Source organism: Carlito syrichta, unplaced genomic scaffold (genome assembly GCF_000164805.1).
Source record: "Carlito syrichta isolate Samal-C Ts95f unplaced genomic scaffold, Tarsius_syrichta-2.0.1 Scaffold143147, whole genome shotgun sequence".
Lineage (NCBI taxonomy): Eukaryota > Metazoa > Chordata > Mammalia > Primates > Tarsiidae > Carlito > Carlito syrichta.
The window spans coordinates 38,222-59,802 of record NW_007087243.1 but is presented as its reverse complement, the minus strand read 5'-3'; the positions used below and the strand labels follow the sequence as shown (position 1 = coordinate 59,802).

Below are 21,581 nucleotides of genomic sequence, written 5' to 3'. Positions count from 1 at the left end.
AAACCCACTCACGTTATTTTGCACAGTGGTTTTATGCCTAAAAGGTGCTGCTGGGGAGAGTCACAAAGCCATGACAAGTTTGGTCTGCTCAGAAGAATGAGTTATCGTGTTCCTATCTGTGTACGTGTAAATGAAAACAGTCATGCGCCCATCATGACTGACCCTCAGGGAAGGACCACGGGCTCCACAGTGGACACAGGGCATTAGGATGGTGCTGACACATGGCTGGTGCCTGGTGAGTTGTGTCCCGTTGCCTGCAGCCCAGCATGGGAACGTGCTATACAGGCCTGCAGCCTGGGAGCAGTGGCAGGACCGTGTAGCCTGGGTGTGCATGAGCCCAGCCCTCGAGGCTTGTGGGTGCTGCACGCCCCAGGAGTGCGCCGTGACGGAACGGCCCCACTTCTCAGGACGTGGCTGTGAGCATGACCGTGTATCCCAAACTGATCTTTGTTTTAGGGATTTATAAATCTTGTGTACTTCTCTCTCCTTGGGAAGTGATGTCTCAGGTATTTTACATTTCCTCTTCCAACTCTCTAATGTAGCAAAGGCGTTGGTGATGTAGCATGCCCCAAGTTACAGAAGCCTGATCCCTGTTGGCAGGCATCTGCCTGTGTGGACTGAGGGGCCGGTCCATGTCTGTTTCAATATGAACATGTCCTCATTTGTCATTATTATATGTCTCTATTTTATAGAACCAAACTGACACCCTTCCACTTGTAAGGCATTATTAGTTGATCGTTAGCCATGGGGAGTGGTACATTTTGGTTACTTTGCTGTCCTTCACCTGAGTGGGTAACAAAGATAATGTGTTCTTCCAAAGTGGTGGTAATGAAGAAAAGAAAAGCACTTGGAGAATGTTCTGGACAGTGTGGAAGATGACAGAAACTCTGGCCAGCAACATGAGAATGTTGATTATGGGCGAATGTTGAGCTTTGAGAATCAGGGATGATTTCACACCTTGCATTTTCATTGGTCGTCAATGGTACTATGACCCCTACATTCTAATTTTAGGGAAAAAACATTTGATGTGTAAAACATGTGCAAGAATAATCACAGCTTATGTCAACATAAACGTTCATGATTCTCATATTGCCATTGAGCTTATAAATAATTCCAGTGAAAGGATTTGTGGCAATCCAGGTGAACCTTGTATATCTTGAGATAAAGAAAGGCTATTAAGCCACCAAGTTTTTCTATCTGTCAGCAGGTTTCATAAGAAAGTTGAACTTTAATTCAGCCATTTAATGTTTGTGTTATTACAAAAGTGAAGACCTGGGTTTCAATTTTGTATCTTTTATGAGTCATTCTGGCATTTTATACCATTCCAAAAACATTGTTCTGGGCAGCCCCACCAACTCTTATGAACAAGATGGGCTGGACAACGCCTTCCTAAAGGAACTGTCTACGTGAGTTTACGTTGTTCATTGTACCAGCAGTGATGACTCGAGAAGGCTTCTGGGGGAAAAGTTTGTTATTACAGTCAACTTCGATTTTGTGCCCTAAAAGAAGGTAAAATAGATAAACCAACAGTGAGGACTTTGGAATGCAGATCAGATTTAAAGTTTCAGCTTCAGAAATACCCCTCCTCCTCTCCTTAGTGGCTGTTCCTCCTCATTTTGATTCTTTTGACTTCTGTAATTATAGTGGTTATTGGACTTTAGGAATGCAATAGTAAATGGAAATAGTGATGTTAAAGGAGGAATGTAGGCTGGGCACAATGGCCCACGCCCCAGCACTTTGGGAGGCCAGGGCGGGAGGATAACTTGAGCCCAGGAGCTCGAGAACAGTCTGGGCAACATAGTGAGACCTCATCTCTACAAAAAAATAAGTTAGCCGAGTGTGTTGGTGTGTATCACCCGTAGTCCTAGCTACTCAGGAGGCTAAGGTGGAAGGATTGCTTGAGCCCAAGAGTTCAAGTTTACAGTGAGCTATGATTGCACCATTGCATTACAGTCTGGATGACAGACTCAAAAAAAAAAAGGAGAGAGAGAGAAACTTAAAAAGAACAAAGAGTGATACTGGCAAATTGTAAGCAGTGTTGATACTGGCGTGTCTACAAGTCCTGACTTTTGAATTATGGCAATAGGAGTGACTGATGTGAGCAGAATTCAGTTTAGGATTGGTGAATCCTGACTCCACGAGGACCTGGCATTGCTTTTGCGTGGTCTTCCCTCAGAGGTGAGGAGGCACATGGTGGCAGTGGCATGCAGTGCTGGCACCAGGGTTGGCTCGTTGGACTGAAATCCCTCAGGTGGGGTTGGTGTCCAGCAGAAGGTCTTCATGCTTCTTGCATATTGAGGTTTTAAGAGGAAGCCCTAGACAAGCTACTTAATCTTAATTTTTTACAGTCTTTCCTTTTGAAATGGAATTTCATTAATGTATATTCACAAGATATTCAAACCTTGTCAATATTTTAAGGAAGTTATAGGCTGATTTCTTTCTGGGATGCTGAAAATTGTTGGTTTTCTCAAACTCTTGTGTAGGTTAATTTCCTCTTCCTTCTCCCACCCGTTCTGGCTCCTTGTTTCCGAGTGGGGCTTGTGGAGTGTCTGATGTCACACCAGGTGTGGCCATGGTCTGTATGATCTTGCGAGCATGTCCTTGCAAGCCGAGCGTGTGCACTCGTTGTTCCTGCCATGGCTGAGGTGTGCAGTGATCTGCTCCAACTGGCAGCACGAGTGACATGGCAGAGCCAGAGATGGGGGGGAGCCCAGGTCTTGCTGGTGTAGTCCTTGCCCATGGTCTGCATCCCCTTGGGGCTTAGACTTTCTCAACTGTGAGATCAACGGCTTGAAGGTCTGTTGAGTCTTTCCTTACTAGTGGGAATGAAGTCGTTTGCCTCAACCAACACCTCGAGCCTCCAGATGTTTACTGCAGCCTGTGTTACTGCCTAGTGAGTACTTACTGTGTGCCATGTACTATCTAGGGCAGTAATGATCGGTCTTGCCTTGAAGGTAGTCTAGGGGAAAGAAGAAAGGAATAGATGCAGCTCCTGTTAGCAGAAAGAGAGACAAGCTTGCAGAGGGGTGGGGAAAGGACATGGGGAGGGCATGCAGCCAGGAGGCATGGCGGAGCAGGCCAAGGGCACAGCCGTGAAGTCCTGTTACCTCAGTGTGAGGGGTGTCTTCCTGTCGGGGAGATGTGTCCCATGGCAGATGGCAGTGGTGTCCGCTGCTGTAGGATACAGTATGGGGAACCGCGGGGGCCTGGGGAGATGGCAGCCAGTCTCAGCTGACTGAGTCTGATGGAGTTGTTGGAAGATGCTCCTAGCAGGATGGGGCTGTGCTTCGGTTTATGGGAGATATCGCCCTTCTAGAGTTCACCAAATGAGCTAGAGTGTCTCGTGTCCCTTCTCTGTATTTCCCAATTCTCTGAAGATGTATTCTGCATGCCAGAACATTGTACCAGCAGGCGCTTGGAGAGAGTGAACGGGCTTGAGCAGATCTGTGGAGTGCAGCTGGCCCCTCCTGCTCCCCACGGAAACCTTGCTGCTTGCGGTTGTTGAACAAGCCACTAGGTGATGCTAAAAGACACGAATGTGATATCAAGGAAGAAAAACATCAAAACTGCCTTTTACCTGCCCGCTCCTCAAACAGGCAACCTGGAGGCCAGCACTGCCTCGAGGGAAGGGTTGTAGAAACTGAAGGCTTCTGTCCAGACTGTGTCCCAAACGCTGGAGACAAAGCAGGTTGTTGCTGATTGGGGTTGGCAGTGTCCTCTTCACGGAGCTTGTATGTTCAAGTCTTCCAGCCGGACAGATTACTCACTCACGGTGCTTGGGTAAAGACCTCCGGGAGCTGCATTGTCAGGGGGAGCCTCGGCCAGTGAGTTCTTGGTCGCATGGCACCTGATTCTCTTGTGAGAGTTACTGAAGCTGTGAATTCAACATTCTCTCAACTGCCGTAAGCTTGTTTTTGAACAGCTGACGTGTAAGGAAGTTTCAGGTAGACCGTGCATGCCCGGCCTTGGTTAATTTCTTTCCGCTTCCCACCAGCGTTTGTGCTGGACAGGAGTCCTGCCCTGCCCCGCCCCGCCCCGCCCCTGTTGCATCTGCTTCCCAGCCCTGCCCTGGGAGAGCCTCCCACCCCACCATGAAAGCTGAAGCAACTGTTCTCCCATCCAGTCCCTCTCGTGCCTGTGCCCTCATCTCCTTCCCTTCCATGGCCCCATCTCACCCCACTGGAGGGCCAGCTTGGTCATCACCACTGGGCACCCAGGCAGAGCTCAGCAAGTATCTGTTCAGCTGTCAGCGAAAGGCAGCTGACATGTTGGTTAACAAAGGTCCCTGTGGAGAGAGACAGCAGATTGCGAGTCTTGTGGTTATGTAACAACTTAACGTTGATTTTTCGTTGTTGTTGGAGTTTAACTTTGTTGCCCAGGCTGGATTGCAGTGGCACACTCACAGCTACCACAGCCTCGACCTGTTAGGCTCCAGTGATCCTTCCACCTCAGCCTTCCAAGTAGCTGGAACTACAGGCACGCGCCACCATGTCCAGCTATTTTTTTTTTAATTTATTGTAGAGACGAGGTCTTTCTAAGTTACCCAGGCTGGTCTAGAACCCCTGAACTCAGACAGTCCTCTCGCCTCAGCCTCCTAAAATGCTGGGATTACAGACTTGAGCCACTGCACCCAGCCAATTATTGTTAGATATAAGAATAATGAAGGCGAAGACTCGGTGGTGCCATGCCAGAGCTTTCATTTGAGACATGCCTTTGCACTAGAGAATTGGTGCTTCTTTGAAAACGCAGCTTTTGGATAGAGTAATTCTTTCAGTGGCTGTTCTTTGGCACAAACCAGCAACGATAGACTGTTGTGATAATATGGATGAAAAACAAATGTACATTAAAACCCACTGTCGGTAGATCTTAAGCTTGTGGGGCAAAGTAAGCACCTTAAGGGGCTTTCTAGGCAGCACCCCTGAGATATTGAAGGAAAAGAGCTCAGTCTCTGGAGTCAGATGGACCCAGGTTCACAGGTCAGCTCAGCTGTTATGTGGCCTACATTTTCTCATCTGTAAAATGGGGTGATGATGGTGCCTCTTTGACAGGGTTGTTATGATTATAAATAATACAGATAAAACTTTTAGGACACTGTCCCCCCACATGACAGGCACTGTCAGTGCTGGCTGTCACCACATGTAGGCTTGGCGTTTGGTTCTGTAACTGCTCTGTTGTTAATTTCAAAACCCAGGTGTGTCTCCCATAGAGAGGCAGAGTGGAGGGAGAGGGGAAAGCGGGAGAGAGGATTTGCAAGCTTTGTCTAATTGAAGAGCTTAAATTGAACCCACAGCGCCTTACTTTCTATACAAGGAGGGCTATGCAGAAATTGTTCCCTGTGTTTTGTCAGTTAGAAGGAAGAGGACATTTACTCTCACAGAAAGGAGGGTATGGAGGGTGTGTGTGTGTGTGTGTGTGTGTGTGTGTGTGTGTGTGTGTTGGCATTTGGATTTTGGAAAGTTATGTTTCATTTGCTTAGTGCCTAAGTCTGGGACCTGCCAGTACAACTGTATTTTAGAAAAGAAAAGCTTTCGCTTGAGCAATGCCTTAGATAGGTCCTAATATCAAATGTGTGTCCATATTTTCTTTCTCAGTGTACAGTTTAAAAGTAAAGGAGGGCCAGGTGCAGTGGCTCGTGCAATCCCAGCACTTTTGGGAAGCTGGGCGGGAGAATTGCTTCATCCCAGGAGTTCAAGACCAGCCTGGGCAACATAGTGAGACCTCGTCTCTACAATAAATTAAAAAATTAGCCAGGCATGGTGGTGCACACCTTTAGTCACAGCTGTTCAGGAGGCTGAGGGAGAAGGATCGCCTGAGCCCAAGAGGTAGAGGCTGTGGTGAGCCATGATCGTGATACTGCACTCCAGTGTGGGCAACAGAGTGAGACTCCAACTCAAAAAAATTAAAATAAAAGTAAAGGAGACTGTGTGTTTTGGCCACCCATGGAGTTCAGACCCTCACGATGCTACCTAGCTTCTGTGTGAGCACAGACAAGTGCTTATCCCTTCCGAGTCCCAGTTTCCTTACTGGTGGAAGGGGTAGTGTGGTACATCTGGGTGACTAAGGGAGGGGCCCTGCCATTTGGCATTTGTGAACTGTCAAGGACATGGTGAGTATAGAAGGTAGTCATAAGCTGCAGCCATCCTGTCACAGGATTCCTACTGGAGCAGAACCGTGTCCCATCTTAAGGCATCTGTGATGGTCAGCTGTACAGAGATGGCATTCACAGCCATCTAAGACTGAAAAAGAGCAATGTCGGGGCCACCTGGGACTCAGATGCCTGTTTGTAAATAGAGTAAGAGTTAAGAGTGTATCAGACAGTCGCTCAGTTGGACTTCTCATGGAAAAGCAGTTAGTAGGAGACAGTTGTCTCCAGAAGGGGTGTCTTGACTCACTGAACAGCACTGAGCCACCTCTGTGGGGACAGTATAGACTGCTGGGGACCCACTGAGGCTCTGCATAGGCACTCAGATATATGGGACCTGGTGGCGTGTTCATGAGGGTCCCAAGTTAGCAGGGCTGAGGGGGGAAAGCAGTGCCATCAGATCTGCTCTTCACACTGGGACTGTTTTTGACATGTGTTCTGCTTCTCATTAAGAGAGGTAGTCCTTGTGCCTTCTAGTGATAGTCCCACAGGAAGAGAAATGTTGCCGCTTGGGGGACAATACGACTTTGAAAAAAATGGTAATCATTGAATAATGTGCTTGCCGGTGAACTGAATGAGCCTTAATTGTGTGTTTCTTTGAGTGTATGCTCTGTTGGTGAGATTGTCCACCCTCCCAGAGCAGAGCGTGTGTCCTGATGGATGCATTCCTCACAAGATGTCACTAATTTCTCAAATGTGCTTCTTCACTCTTTCAGAGTTACTGGAGAATGTAACCCTCATACATAAACCAGTATCATTGCAACCCCGTGGGCTGATCAATAAAGGAAACTGGTGCTACATTAACGCTGTATCCTTCCTGGACGCCGTCCCCAGGCCGGCCTGTTGCCGTGGTCTCTTCTTTGGGTGCATTTGACCTGCTTTGACTTCCGTGGGGCACCTGACCTGCATGTTGAATCCAGAAACCTGTTTCTATGACTTGGTCTGCCTACGTTGCTTATAAACAGCTATCCCTGACCCCAGCCTTTTCCCCCTCAGAATAAAGAGAACTTGTTGACTTGTGATTGACAGAAGCAGGCAAGTTTTACTTATTAGAATAGTCCCAATTAATAGGGCAGAGTGAGCACCTCCAATTGGAAAGCTTGCTTTAACTGACTGTATTATCTTGGCTGGGTCAAGTTCTTGAATATAAACGACTGACTGCACAGTAGGTTCTGTATGGACGTTGCAGGACAGTCACCTAATGGTTATTTGGTTTGCCACTTTACGTATCTTAAGTAGTTCAGTGTACTTGGCTTATTTAGTTCTGATACGCTCTTGTGTTTAATGTGCCTCTGGGAAATGGGGTGTGTCTGTTTCATTTCCTTTACGCTTCCTTACTGCACCACTTAGACCCTACAGGCGTTGGTGGCTTGCCCTCCGATGTATCACCTGATGAAGTTCATTCCTCTGTATTCAAAAGTGCAAAGGCCTTGCACGTCAACACCCATGATAGATAGCTTGTAAGTAAGGTGCTGAGAAGTGTGTCAAGGGGCGGGGTTTTCCTGCCTGTGATAATTAGAATTGGCACAGCTTAGTTAAGTTCTTGATTTCCCACAAATGAATCTATAATTCGGCGTCTTTTTTAACGTACTACTCATGATTTAATGCAGAAGTTAACCAGAAGTGGAATTGGAGCTTTGTTCTGTGTCCTTTCGACTCCATAGAAAGTATTTTCGTGTTTATCAGCATGTATCATTCCAAATATACCAAAAACGTATGTGGAAAAGATTTAAGAGTTCACTGACTCTTACAGCATTGATTTCCGAAAATCTGCCATGGTCATATGACTTAATATTCTCCTTCAGCATCAGAATAGAAGCATGTCTTTAGCAGCAGCTTGTCTTTCTAGAAGTGCAGTGCTTAATGTTCTTTTCCCTACATTTAGTGTTCGGCTAATGAATGAGTTTACTAACATGCCAGTACCTCCAAAGCCTCGGCAAGGTGAGTAAGGTGGGTCCCTGGAGCCAGACCTGAGGGGTTCAGAGTCAGGGTGGGGCCGGGTCAGTGCAGTGTTGGTGGAAAGACGACGTCTTTAAACGCAGGGTGCCATACCTCTGCAGTGTCAGCATGGGCTGGGGGTGGGGTGTCCTGTCCCCATGACATTGACTTCATCCTAGTGATAAGCCCCCATGTCCTGTTTCCTCCACAGCTCTTGGGGACAAAGTCGTGAGGGACATCCGCCCAGGCGCTGCCTTTGAACCCACATACATCTACAGACTCCTGACAGTTAACAAGTCCAGCCTGTCTGAGAAGGTTTGAGACTCTCCTGTGACCAGTAGGAAATGTCGCCTTGGCTCCCGCTTGCCCAGGAGCTGTGGCTTCTTCCAGATTGCCCTCTGTCTCGAGTGCTCGCATAGCAGGTGCTCGGGAGGAGATCTGGGTTTGCAGTGGAGTCCGTTGCCTGAATGAATTGAAAGGGCAGTTGTCAGCCCATGTGATCGGACCTCACACACAGAATTTTCACTAAGCACCAGGTGCTGTCCTGATTATTGCACGTCCATTGACTTAGTCAACCCTGAGAACAAATGGTGATTATTGTCTCCTTATGAAAGTCAGAGAGGAGCAATCATTGTCCGAGGTCACAGCTAGTAGATGGCAGTGCCTGGCTTTCGAGGCAGTTCTTAACCACAGCAGCCTTTTGGGTAGCCAGGAGTGTGCGCATCAGCCTTGGAGTGGGGCTGGATTCAGAAGAGCTTATGTCTCACCAGACTCCCAGGCTTTAGTAGCTATTCAGTGTCCTTGACTCCTTCACCTAAAACTTTTTGGCAGGGCAGGAGAGGGCAGAGGCAGACAAAATCTTGTTGTGTCACCAGGCTGGGGTGCAGTGGTGTGATCATAGCTCACCACAGCCTCAACTTTCTGGGCTCGAGTGATCCTCCCATCTCAGCTTTCCAAGTAGCTGGAACTACGGTCGTGTGCCACCACACCTGGAAAAACTTACATTGGTTTTTGTAGAGACAGTCTCACTACATTGCCCAGGTTGGTCTTGAACTACAGGCCTCAGGCAGTCCTCTCACTTCAGCCCCCCCAAAACACTAGGATTATAGGCATGAGCCATCCTGTGTGGCCTGAGTTTCTATTTTTGTTGGTTTTTTTGTTTGTTTGTTTGGTTGGTTGGTTTTTATTGTTTTTTTTTTTTTTTGAGTTGGAGTCTCACTCCGTCGCCCAGACTGGAATGCAGCAGCCGCCCCTGGCCACTGCAGCCTCAACCTGCTGGGCTCCGGCGATCCTTCCGCCTCAGGCTTCCAAGTAGCTGGAACTACAGGCGCGCGCTACCACGCCCAGCTAATTTTTGATTTATTGTAGAGATGAGGTCTCGCCAAGTTGCCTAGGCGGGTCTTGAACCCACGGGCTCAGGCAATTCACCCACCTCAGCCTCCAAAGGTGTGGGATTACAGGCTGAGCCACCGAGCCCGGCTGTGAGTTTCTTAATCAAACAATTTGTTACTAAAGGCAGGGGACCAAGGGACCCATGTGGCCTTATAAAGGGCCCCGGTGGCTGCACAAAGTGAGTCAGGGCACCCTTAGCACATCAACTGGCCGTTTTGTTCTTCCCTGACCGAGCTTGTAGGGTTGTTTATGTACAACTGGAATTCTTTGCCCTGGGTTGCCTGTCATCAGAAGCAGACAGAGGAGACACAAGGGCTGCCATCTTAGTCCACAATGGCATGGGGCCATGAGTCGGCTCTGGGCATCTGGTTCTGGGTCTCCTGTGGCATGTCCCCGAGAAAGAATGTTTAAGTGACCTTTTTGTTACAGAGGTAGCGTGTGTTGAAGGAAATTTCAAAGGTGCAGAAAAGTAGAAGCGAGAAAGTAAAGCGCCCCCATAGTCCTGCCAGGATGTGGTTTAATCTGTTCCTCCTTTCCTGCTGCCCCGGGATCTCGGCCAGCCAAAGAAAAACCTGCGTCGCATCTTGGAAAGACCGCATGAAATTGTGCTCCATGCCAGAGGGGCGTCTTGTCCACCTGTAGGTCTGGGGCACCCTGCAGGCCTGGATGGTCATCGGCTAGCATTCACATGCTCCCCTCTGCTCTCCCCAGGGCCGACAGGAGGACGCGGAGGAGTACCTGGGCTTCATCCTGAACGGGCTCCACGAGGAGATGCTGAACCTCAAGAAGCTGCTCTCGCCGGTGGATGAAAGTAGGTTGGGCCACGGGCTGCAGACTGAGTGGGACTGTGCTCCCGAGAACTCTGTTGAAACCAGTGCTGCCTGCTCAGGTGTTCAGTTGCTTCTCAGCTTCCGCCCGCCCCAGTCCTTATCCCTTCAGACCTCCCTTATCCTCGAGGCTAACTCAACTTACACATTGAGAATGCTGCCCTCAGGTAAATCGGGATGTATCCCAAGCTCGGGCTTCTCCTCAGCTTCTTATTAGGAAGGTGGTCAAGCAGGGAAAGGTGGAGCAGAGAGTGTGACAGACCCCTCTGAGCGGCCTGCCGGTGGCTGTGGCACGTCACCACTGGTCTCCTTACACACACACACACACACACACACACACACACACACACGCATGCATGTGTGTGCTTTTCCTGAGTGATTCAGGATGGAGCTGCAGAGACCCCAGGCTCTCGTCTCAGCAGACCGCTGTGGTGACACAGGAACGTCTGCTTCGGGTTCCCCCAGAATATCCATTATATTGACGTGTCTGTGTGGGGGATGCTTGTGGGGCCTTTGATTCTCGTTTTCGCTGTTCTGTCAAAAGCAGTCGCCTCAGCAGACACTCTCCTTTCAGAACTTATGGTTTCCAACGGGCCCAAGAGCCACTCGGTCAGTGAAGAAGACCAGGAGCAGGGCGAGGGGAGCGAGGACGAGTGGGAGCAGGTGGGGCCCCGGAACAAGACCTCCGTCACCCGCCAGGCAGACTTCGTGCAGACGCCCATCACTGGCATCTTTGGCGGACACATCAGGTCGATGCTTTTCTGGATTGACTCAGTATTTGCCTTTTCTGGGGTTTTGCTATTTGCTGAAGCGGGGGTGTGAAGCTCGCCTGAGACCTTTGGAGCCGGTGGCTCGCCTCACCTCCCTGGCACGCCCCCACCGCCCCCCGCGCTCCCCGTGTGGTTCTGTGGGGGGTGCGTCCCCAGGGCCTGTGGCCACAGCACTCCCGCATCCTCTCACTCCAGGTCCAGTGGCTTGTGCCGGGGGTGGAAGACCCCAGGAGAAGAAATGCACGTGTGATTGGAGGAGTTGTCGCTGTTTATTTTAATATATTTATATTGGACACATTTAAAGTCTACCATGTGAAATGAAGTATAGGTGGTAAAGTGGTTCCTACAGTGACGCAAGAGAGCCTCCATCGTCCTGCAGTCACCCGCGTTGGGGGGGCAGGGGCAGCTGCCGTCTGCTCACTCAGCAAAGGTCTGCACTGGACACGCCATTGTCACCCACCGTCCTCCTCTGAGCGTTAGGCCTCAAGACCCTTTAGCCTGCATGTCTGCTGCTTCATGCCCTCTGACCCGCTCCCATTCTCGCCCCCACCTCAAGCCGCTGCTTTCTCTCTCTCTATCTCAGACCTTCTTTTTTTTTTTTTGAGATTCCACATTTGATTGAGGCCGTGCATTATTTTTCTTTCATGCCTGGTGTACTTCACGTAGGATAACGGCCTTGGAGTTCGTTGGTGGTGTGGCATCTGGCAGGATCTTCCCCCATTTATAGCTGAAAAATGTTCCATGGTATATATGTGTCTTGGTCTCTTAATTAGCCCGACCACAGACACTTAGGCTGTTTCCTGTCCTGGCTGTTGTGTATGGATTGGAACCACGTGAGCTAGGGAGCAAGGGGAGTGTGGAGGGAAGCACTCTTACGTCGGAGGACACGTACCAGGGCACCTGGCTCAGAGCCAGGCCCCTCACCCAGCTTCTCCTCTTTCATGAGTCCTTCTAAAACATCTTCCTTTATGTGAGAACCTTTCTCTGCCCTTGTGATGTGGAATTCAGTAAAACTTATACTGCCTCCAAGGAAGTTTACTGGCCAAAAGTACTAAAAGGACTGGGTGTAGTGGCTCACGCCTATAATTCCAGCACTTTGGGAAGCCAAGCCAGGAGTTCACGACCAGCCTGGGCAACATAGCCAGACCTCGTCTCTACAAAAAAAAAAAAAAAAATCAAAACACTACCTGGGTGTGGTGGCACAGACCTATAGTTCCAGCCTCTCAAGGACTTCCGATGGAGGTATTTTAGTGAGAGGCTTACTCTTTTAAAGTCATCCCAAATGCTGGGTATCTGAAAGAAAGAACACCCTTTCAGGGCTTCCAGACCTGCTTCAGTGTCTGCTCTAGAACAGCTGAGAATGAGCAACATTCAACAAACTGATAACACATCAGAAGCTCTGTCCTGACCCTGCCAGAGTACAATTCTGAATCCTGCATAGAACTTGGTTCGGAAGCCAGCAGGGCAACCCTGTGACACTGAACCAGTCACTTCTGTGTCCTGTGCTGTCAGTGCAACTCTGAGGCCTCTCTGTTCTGGTGTTGGCATCTCCCTGTCAGCTGTGGTCGGGGCAACACCTAGCCCTGACTGCCACTGCTGTGACTTCTTTGCCATCTGTGGTTCCTTGGGATGTGTCGTGTTAGCAGGGGAAAGCAGAAGTCCAGGCTGGCGAGCACAGGAGGGGAGGCTGTGCCCTTAGCACCATCACCCAGCAGCCTGACGTTGGGAGAGTCTAGGAGAGTTGGAGTGTGGCCTCGGGGATGGGAGAGGCTGAGGCACCTGCCCAGATGCAGACAACAGGAGCACCACTTTGGTGCTGAGGTGGGGGTTGGAACTGCCAGGCGGCAGATGGCCCACGTACCTGGCAGTTCCTGAGTTGCTGGTGTGTGCTTGGGAGCAGTGGCTGGCCTGGTTTGAATGGCTGTGTCGTAGCTGTGTCTCCACCTCTGTGGAGGCTTCGTGGTGATATGCTGGTGGAGGTTTCTTTCTGAATAGTGTAGCTCTTGTAGTTTAGGAACTTCTTTTCAGCCGTGGTTAAGCTGAGTCTTCATGCAGACCAACTAAGAGGTTTTTTTCTCAATGCCAGCCTCTTGAGGCATTTTCTGGTCTCCCCAGGACGACCAGCCTTTTCCCTGTGTTCTTCCTAGTGATGCTCTTGGTCAAAGGCAGGACCCACAGGTCAGGAGGGCACCCCTTGATTTCTTCCCTGGCTCTCATTATTGGTTTCCCCACGACCATATTCCTTTTTGGAACCACAGAAACTGCTGTCACTCAAGTCTTGACATTCAGAAGGAGTGTTGAGATGCTTCATTAACCCTGGACGGATAAACTCTTAGTGGGCCTAAGTGGCATCTGTTCTGGAAAGACTGCGTACCTGTCCACGTCCATGTTATTCCGCTTATGAACTAGGTCACTTGGACTGCAGTCACAGAATCCATTGCTGAGCTCCTGGAATGTCTCCTTGCTGAGGCTAAGTAAGAGATGGGCCAAACATACAATTTCTACCCAGGAAAACATATAGAACAAGAATAATGAAATGAAAACCCAGCTAAGCAAACAAGGTTGAGTTGGCACCCTTCCTGGAAGGGGGATAGCCTTTTTCCTGGAATGTTCACTTATTTTTTTATTATACACACCCTTCTTCCCTTCTTTTTGTAAGTCACTTTTATAGGGGGAAAAAGCCATTAAAAATATTCTGTTTACCTGGGGATTTCCTCTGTTTTATTAGAACAGGCTCTGATACTTTGAGAAAACTAAAAGTATCGGCATTTGGGACCTGGCAAGATGGTTGCATTGATTACCTGGTACAGTCAGGGCCCAGTGGAGTAGGGTGAGAGCATTTGGAGAGTGAGGTGTGCCTGCTTCTGGGCCTGGAGCTGGGCACATCCCTCAGCTGCTGGGTGTCGTGGCTAGAATGTCAGGGAGGTGGTGTTTGGCGGAATTGTTTTGGAATTCCGCCTGTGGCGTTCCTCAGTGGCACTCTGGAAGTGACATTGAGCCATCGTATTTTCAGTGTTTGTGTCTCATGCCCTCCTGGCTGGCCCTCACACTTGCTCTGCCCCCCAGGTCCGTGGTCTACCAGCAGAGCTCTAAGGAGTCGGCCACCCTGCAGCCGTTCTTCACGCTGCAGCTGGACATCCAGTCAGACAGGATCCGCACGGTGCAGGATGCGCTGGAGAGCCTGGTGGCCAGGGAGTCCGTCCAGGGCTACACCACGAAGACCAAGCAGGAGGTACGGTCCCAGCTGGTTGCGGGTTCGGTGCTGAGGGACTAGAACGAGAGCGAGGGAGAAGGGGGCGGAGCTGAGCTTTGCCTCTGAGGCCATCGCTCAACTTCCTTGAACTGAAAGGTCCCACGTTTTTACAGTGAAGTGGTGGAGACAGGTGCTCCCAACGGCGTCTTTCAGCTCTGATTGTGGTGCACTAGGTAATGCTCTCCTCTGGGTTGTGAATTTCCCACGACCTGATCACGATATCACGACGTCAGTGCTACCTCCAGCAGAGGCTAAGTGCTTGCTTTGTTCATGATGTCGTAGAGCACAGCCCTTACCAGATGACTCAGGATATGCAGGAGGTTCTAAACACGTCTGCCTTGCATTTGATTGTAAATCTTCAAGGACGTTGAAAAATAAAATAAAGTTCTGGTACTGTTACTCTTTGATTTGTTCTGGAAAAGGAACAGTTGTTGGGTCTTTTGGTCTTTATGAATTGAGAGTGTCAGATGCTAGCTTCGGGTGTGCTTGCCAGTGCAGTCGGGAGGGACGGATACTGCTCCCTGAGTGAGAACTGCTTAGTTTCTGGTTGCCTGAGGGCACCTGTGAGTGGCTTCCTATTACATATCTGAGATTGTGGCAATGAGTTCATCAACGTGGTTGGGGGGTGAATGTGGCTAGTTATGGACGTTCCTTTCTGAGCAGTTCCTGGTATTCCTTGATGCTACATTTAAATGATGGGTGGTGTAGGGAGGCTACAGGCAAAACAAGATCCCTCACTTAGTAGGACTGACACCACCTGGCATGCCTGGAATGGAGTAGCCCTTGCCTTGCAGATTGAGGTCTCCAGGTAACAAGAGCCAAGTCAGCCCAGGAGGCGTCTTTACGTAGTACATGGGGAATCTCCTGCTTTGGACTGGTCAAACCGGGCTCTTGGGTCTATAGAAAATATGCTGAACCCTCCTCCATGTTTTCTGACTTGCGTCTCGTGGGCAAGTGTTTTGCTAATGAAAATGTTAGGAGCCAGAGACAGGAGCTGGCTGTCGGCCCACATGAAGAAGCGAAGAGCCTGGCGGTGGAGCCTCAAAGAGAGGCAGGGAGATGGTGTGTTGGGGTCAACTGGGAGGTGACACCAGGCCCTGGCTGTGGGCGACTGTCTGGCTCGTGACTGCAGCGACATCTGCCTGTCTTGGCCGTGACTCTCCTCTCCTCCCTGGGCCTACTGTGGGGTCCAGCCATATGTCTGCGGGGTAGGTCGGCAGCCTGGTCCAGGCTCCCAGGCAGGCCTTTCCCCATGTGTCTGCTTTCCCCTCTGCATCTGCTGCAATTTTGACTTTGCGGTGGGGGTGGGGAGGGGAGGGGCAGGGATGAGGCCAAAGTGGTGGTCAGCCTGTGATTCAACTGGTGAGGACAGTGGTGCATCCCAAGGAGCAGTTTGCACAAAGCCTTCAGGGATGAGGGTGGCATCTTGGTGGTGCCTTGAAGGTAAGAAAGGACAATGTGAGTTTCTCCGTTCTGGGGGAGAGCCTGTCGGCACAGGAGTCGGGGGGGGCAGGTCTGGACAGTGTGTAGAAGCATACATAAAGAGCACAGAACATGCTTTTTTGAGTGTGATTTTCTTTTTTTAATTTGCTTTTTACAATGCCAACTTCAACTTTATGTTTTGGGTCAAGAGTATTTTTCTGTGGGAACATGTTAAGGTCCTTGGGAAAGTATGACTCTGCAAAAGAATTTCTATATGGAAAATGTCTGGTTTTGTTGGATGATTAGAAATTATGCCTCAGTTTGGGTCTGGAGCCCAAAATGCACAACTGGGAATTTCATATCAGCCATTTGATGAATTGCAAGCATTAAAGTCATAGATCAGTCAGTGCTGGAAAGCGTCCTCACCATCACCCAGTCCAGCCCTCAGCTCACCAGTCAGGACGCTGACTCCTGCAGTCCTTGTTGTGCATCTTACCAGTTGAGCTGTGCTCATGCTTTCATTAGTCCACAGAGTCCTGTTGGATACAGAGACAGCAGGATATAAAGGCGCAGTGGGAATGTGGAGACGTGAGGCTGTCTCTGCTCCTGGGTCTCAGTCTAGGTGGTAACACAGGCATAGAAGGGTCTGGAAAGTTGATAAATCCAACCGGGGATGACTCGTGAGCTGATGTAGTACCCCTTAAAGTTCCTCCAACTTGACATGGAACATGGAGACAGTGTTATTGTGCTGCTATATTTTGGATTGTTATATTAAAAATATTTCTACCAAAAGTATTCTCCAGATACACAAAGGAGGTATCAAGTGATTTATAAGTACAGAGAATAGCAGATGAAGGGATTAAGCATTGTTCGTAAAGATGCATCTTCTTTTTTTTTTTTTTTTTTGAGGTGGAGTCTCACTCTCTCACCCAGACTGGAGGGCAGTGGCTGCTCCCGGCCACTGCAGCCTCGACCTGCTGGGATCCGACGATCCTTCCACCTCAACCTTCCGAGTAGCTGGAACTACAGGCGTGCACTACCACGCCCGGCTAATTTTTGATTTATTGTAGAGATGAGGTCTCACCAAGTTGCCCAGGCAGGTCTCGAACCCTCAGGCTCAGGCATTCCACTCACCTCAGCCTCCCAAAGCACTGGGATTATAGGCTGAGCCACCAAGCCCGGCTAAAATGCATCTTAATAACAAAAAAAACCTAGCTTTATTTTAGACCTGGGAAGGTACTTCAGGGGCATATTAAGTTGATAAAACTAATGGCTGGAGTAGCTTCAGGGTTATTTAAAACGTCTGATTGGAGAACATGCTGGCATTCGTTTATCAGCACTGTGAGAGTTATTTTTAAATGAGTTAATACATGTGACTTGAGATACTTCTAAGTTAGCTTTTTAATTTTTATGCCATTTCATCAATGCAGTAAAGTTCTTCGCTTGGAGTTTATGTATGACTTTGGAGACCCAGGGGGGTCGCCCGCAGTGTGTCAGGGCATGTGCATTTGTCCAAGAGTGTGAGTGATTGTCACGGCTTCTGTGGCGCAGGAAAGACCATGGAGCCCTGCGCTGGGACCCAGGCGTCAGCTCTCTGGAGGGCTTTGTGCGGAAGATGAATGTGATGCTGCTGGTCACATCAGGCAAGATGGAGACGGTGTGTCCTTGTGTGTTTTGTGTCTTAGGTCGAGATAAGTCGAAGGGTGACTCTGGAAAAACTTCCTCCTGTTCTTGTGTTGCACCTGAAGCGATTTGTTTACGAGAAGACCGGTGGCTGTCAGAAGCTCATCAAGAACATTGACTATCCTGTGGACCTGGAGATCAGCAAAGGCAAGTCACACAGGAGGCGCAGCGTGTTGATGGTCGGTGAGCTCAGTGCCGTGGCATTCTGCGGCAGGTCATGAGCGAGCGGGTTCTCTTGCTGGGCTTGCTCTGTTTTAAATGTCTTGACCTTTAGTAGACCTTCTTATTAAAATTCTCGTGAAAATGGCCTTTTCAAAATAGAAAAAGGACTAAACTATCATCTTACTAGATCAGAAGAGGAGGCACTTTTGTCCATCAAAAAGAACATCCTTTTCTAGCAACATTTTATGGACTGATGGTACACAAGTCAGTCTTTTCCATTAAGCAACAACAGCGGTGCTGACCAGCTGGCTGATGGACTTTTCTGGTGAGGGAAGGATGTGTCCCTGGGGCAGTGGGAGTCCCTCTGACCTCCCGTTGCTGTGACACACGTGATTTGTGGCCCTTTATCACTGTCAGGTAACTGGGCTCAGCAGTGTCAGCACTTTTGGGAAGCAATTTCAAAGAGCCCCAAGTTCAGTGTGTCTTGCTGAAAGCACAGCTCATGGGGAAACTTTCTTGAAAGCTTCAGAATTTGTGGACACGCATTGCACAGTACTGAGGCTGGATCGAGACTGCAGTGAGCCGGATGTGATTCTCAGGACACCAAGGGTCCGGGACGCAGGAGAGAGGACATCTGATGTCACTCCTGACCTGACTCGAGAGTCCTTCCTGTCTCCACTCCCAGCGCAGCGCACACATCCACACCTGCCTTCAGGCTGGAGCCGAGGGGCATCGGCCACCAGCTGGTGTGTAGCCACTGCCGCTGTGCCTAGATGTCACATTCCCTCCGTGGGACTCGGGCAGTCCCCTCCAGGCCTGCTCACGGAGGTGGCCGACAGCCGCTGGGCACAGATGCTGGGCCAGCTCAGTGTTCAGCCCTCCTTCCACTTCCAGCGGGCCACCATCCAGCAGCACATGGGGAAGAAAGGTGCCTGCGAGACCGTGTGCTGGTCATCCCGCCCGCTTTGCCCGGAGTGGCGGAGCCCGAGGCTGGAGAGTGATCACGGGAGGTGTCTTTTGCCCTGTCTGCCTGTGGCTTCCCTCACCCGCTGGGGCTGACAGGCTGGCTTCTCCACTGGCTTTGCCGGCATGTGTGTGCAGGGCTACATCAGCTGCCGCCTCCAGGGCCTCCCAGAGAGGGGGCATCCACGAGGACCCGAGGACCCGGCTCAGGCCGTGGAGTGGGGAGCAGAGAAGGGACTCGGAGGCCACCAAGAGCATTGTGTCCCGCTGAGCTCCCTGCCATCGGAGTGCTGCTTCTGGCGCAGGAAGAGGGCAGGCCCCGGTGCAGCAGCTGTTGGCCGGGACAGCCCGGAGCGGGCGTCCTACTGTTGTGCAACTGAGACCGGATGAGCCGACTCACGTGTGACATATCATGGTTCTTGTTTTTCACGACTGTTTCATGTTCTTGGTTTTGCTTTTAAGTGGGCAGCTCCTCCCCGCCCCCAACTCCCATTTTTTTGGAGCATCTGTTGCTGAGGGGTTTCCTGCGTGGGCTTCATGGTTCAGTAGACTGCTTGTGTTTCTCCAGCAGGTCGGCTGCTCCTGTCTGCCCTGAGTCTCCTGGCTGATTTTTCCTCCCAAATCAGTTTTTGGGCAGCTAAGGGTGTGGGGTTCTGTTTTGTTCGTCGTCCACCCAGTGTTCACTTGAGGGGACACTGTCAGGAGCTGTTTGGTGTTGTTGCTCTAGGCCTTTTTGTAAGTGCTTTTATGGATTGGAGCTGTTGGTATTTTGTTTTTCAGAGCTGCTTTCTCCAGGAGTTAAAAATAAGAATTTTAAATGCCACAGAACCTACCGGCTGTTTGCAGGTGAGTACTTTGCGCAGCCTCGCCTCCTCTTTGAAGGTGTAATGGAAGGGGCTGGGGCGCGAACAATTCCGCTGCCTTCCAGCTTCCCATGGAGAGGACACCACTCGGTGTGGGCACCCTGTGGCCTCTGTAAGGCAGGATGGGAGTGTGTGTCTCACCTCACCTTGGTGCATAGAGTTTGGGAGATGTCATCTTGGTGCTGACTGAGCCTCACACAAGACCTCGCCCAAGGCGAACATGGCGTCTTGGAGCAGAGGAGTGAACGCCTGGCTGCCAGGCCTGCCTCTGAGAAGGGGGCTCTCCCTGGTGCGGGCCTGTGGTTGACAGTGCTGTGGCAGCTCCACACCTGACCACTAGCTCGGTGAGGGGAGTGCACCCAAGGTGGCATTCCCTGTGTCCTCTTCCATACAGCACTGTTGGGGCTGCTTGAGAAGGTGCCCGGGTTACCCAGGCCCCTCGGCTGCCAGGCTCCCACATCAGCCCCAGAAGCCCCTCAGGAGGGCCATAGCATGGCCTGTTCCCAGACGGGCGCCCCTGAAGTCCTCCATGGCACACCCCGTTCCCAGATGGGTGCCCGCAACCCCCGTCTCCTGGTTGGGGCTTCCTACATTATCCATTTCTTTCCACGCCTTCTTCCTCTCTGTGTTTCCCTCCATCCTCCTTTCTCTTTTACAGCTGGTCTTTGAGGCCTTTGGTCTTTGTCTCTTTCGAGTGTCACCGTTTGCAGCACTCCTTGTCTGGTGTCATTCCGTCCCTGTCCCGCCTGCTCGGCGGCTCAGTGCTCTGTGCGCCAGCCGCATCTTTGGAGGGCAGTGGGCGGGGCTTTTCTCAATGTCACCTGTGGCCTCTCTTCCAGTGGTCTACCACCACGGCAGCAGTGCGACGGGCGGCCACTACACCACAGACGTCTTCCAGATTGGTCTGAACGGCTGGCTTCGCATCGATGACCAGGCAGTCAAGGTGATCAGCCAGTACCAGGTGGTGCGGCCCGCCGCTGAGCGCACAGCCTACCTCCTGTATTACCGCCGCGTGGACCTGCTGTAGCCCTGCTGTGTGCCCGACACCGCCTACGAACACCAGTCACACTAACTTCCTGCCTCTCGTTAGTGGCTCCATAGAGGGAAACTCTCTCTCCCTTTTGCAAAATGGGCTAGAGTGACAAGGAGACGCCTTAGGGTTGGTGCACAGTGTAGTTGATATTGACTTCTAGCTCCCAAATCAAAATCATTTGGTTGAAACAGACTGTTGCTTGATTTTAGAACATACACAAAAACCCGTACTTCTGAAATTATGCTGATTCCTGAGCTAAGAAAGCGAACTTGCATTCGCTTCCCAGTCTGATCGCTTAGTTGAATAAATCCTGCACCAGCAGCAGCACTTGTAAATTTGTGAAAATGAATTTTATCTTTCCTTAAAAAAGAAATTTTTTAATCCATCACACTTTCCTCCCTCGCCCTTTAGTTTTTGATAAACAATAAAAATGAGCCAGTTATCAAAGAAGAAATAGTTCTTATTTCAAAAGAAAAACACAAAAAACAAGTTTGCTGGTTCCTAACAGGCAAAATACATTTTAATAATTGTGTGATGAGAAGCTGCTTACGTACATGTTGCAGATCAGATCCTTGGAGTTAAGATGTCAGTCTCCATAGATGGGTGATTGTAACTTTATGGCCATTAAGATTTCCACTTACATTCATGCTTCTGTGTACACATGAGCAACGGGCACATGGTGGAGGCGGACACTTCCTCAGTCTCCTGTTTCACTCTGCTGTCTGCTCTTCCGTACTGCTGCGTCCCTAATGTACACAGGTTAGTGATTCCTAGGAGTATACAGTGTCGCCCATCAATAAAAGATCACCACGTTGGTTTAAGGCTGTGTGTTTTTTTGAACGTGAGTGCCGTTTCCAACAACTGGGAGTCATGGGGCATGGCTTTGCCTCTGAATTAGAATGAGCCCGCAGTCGGCTTGGTGTGTTTGTGGATGCTGCCCCGTGTCACGGGATGTGTAGTTAGAATTCCAAACTTGCTAACCAGAGTGATTTGAGTAAGTGAGGTTTTTTCTCCTTTTTTCTTTCTTTCTTCTGAGAAAGGGTTTCATTCTGTCGTCCAGGCTGGATAGCAGTGGCACAATTATAGCTCTCCGCAGTCTCGACTTCCTAGGCTCAGGCAATCCTTCTGCCTCA

At 50.1% G+C, this 21,581-nt stretch overlaps 1 protein-coding gene across 3 annotated transcripts in view; it reads left to right on the top strand.

The window, feature by feature from the left end:
- USP10 (ubiquitin specific peptidase 10) overlaps window positions 1-21,269 on the top strand; it is a 40,070-nt gene extending 18,801 nt beyond the window's left edge. For 2 of the 3 annotated variants that reach the window (XM_021708625.1, XM_021708627.1), the window contains 10 exons: window positions 6,859-6,950; window positions 7,493-7,602; window positions 8,028-8,083; window positions 8,292-8,395; window positions 10,184-10,283; window positions 10,874-11,048; window positions 14,136-14,301; window positions 17,430-17,574; window positions 19,333-19,398; window positions 20,255-21,269. In XM_021708625.1, coding sequence (XP_021564300.1) covers window positions 6,859-6,950; window positions 7,493-7,602; window positions 8,028-8,083; window positions 8,292-8,395; window positions 10,184-10,283; window positions 10,874-11,048; window positions 14,136-14,301; window positions 17,430-17,574; window positions 19,333-19,398; window positions 20,255-20,442 — 1,202 coding nt within the window. In that variant the 3' untranslated portion in view covers window positions 20,443-21,269. Of the gene's footprint in view, window positions 1-6,613; window positions 6,682-6,858; window positions 6,951-7,492; window positions 7,603-8,027; window positions 8,084-8,291; window positions 8,396-10,183; window positions 10,284-10,873; window positions 11,049-14,135; window positions 14,302-17,429; window positions 17,575-19,332; window positions 19,399-20,254 lie in introns of those variants that run through there. The other variant, XM_021708626.1, reaches the window with a different exon arrangement.
- The last annotated feature ends 312 nt before the right edge of the window (window positions 21,270-21,581 follow it).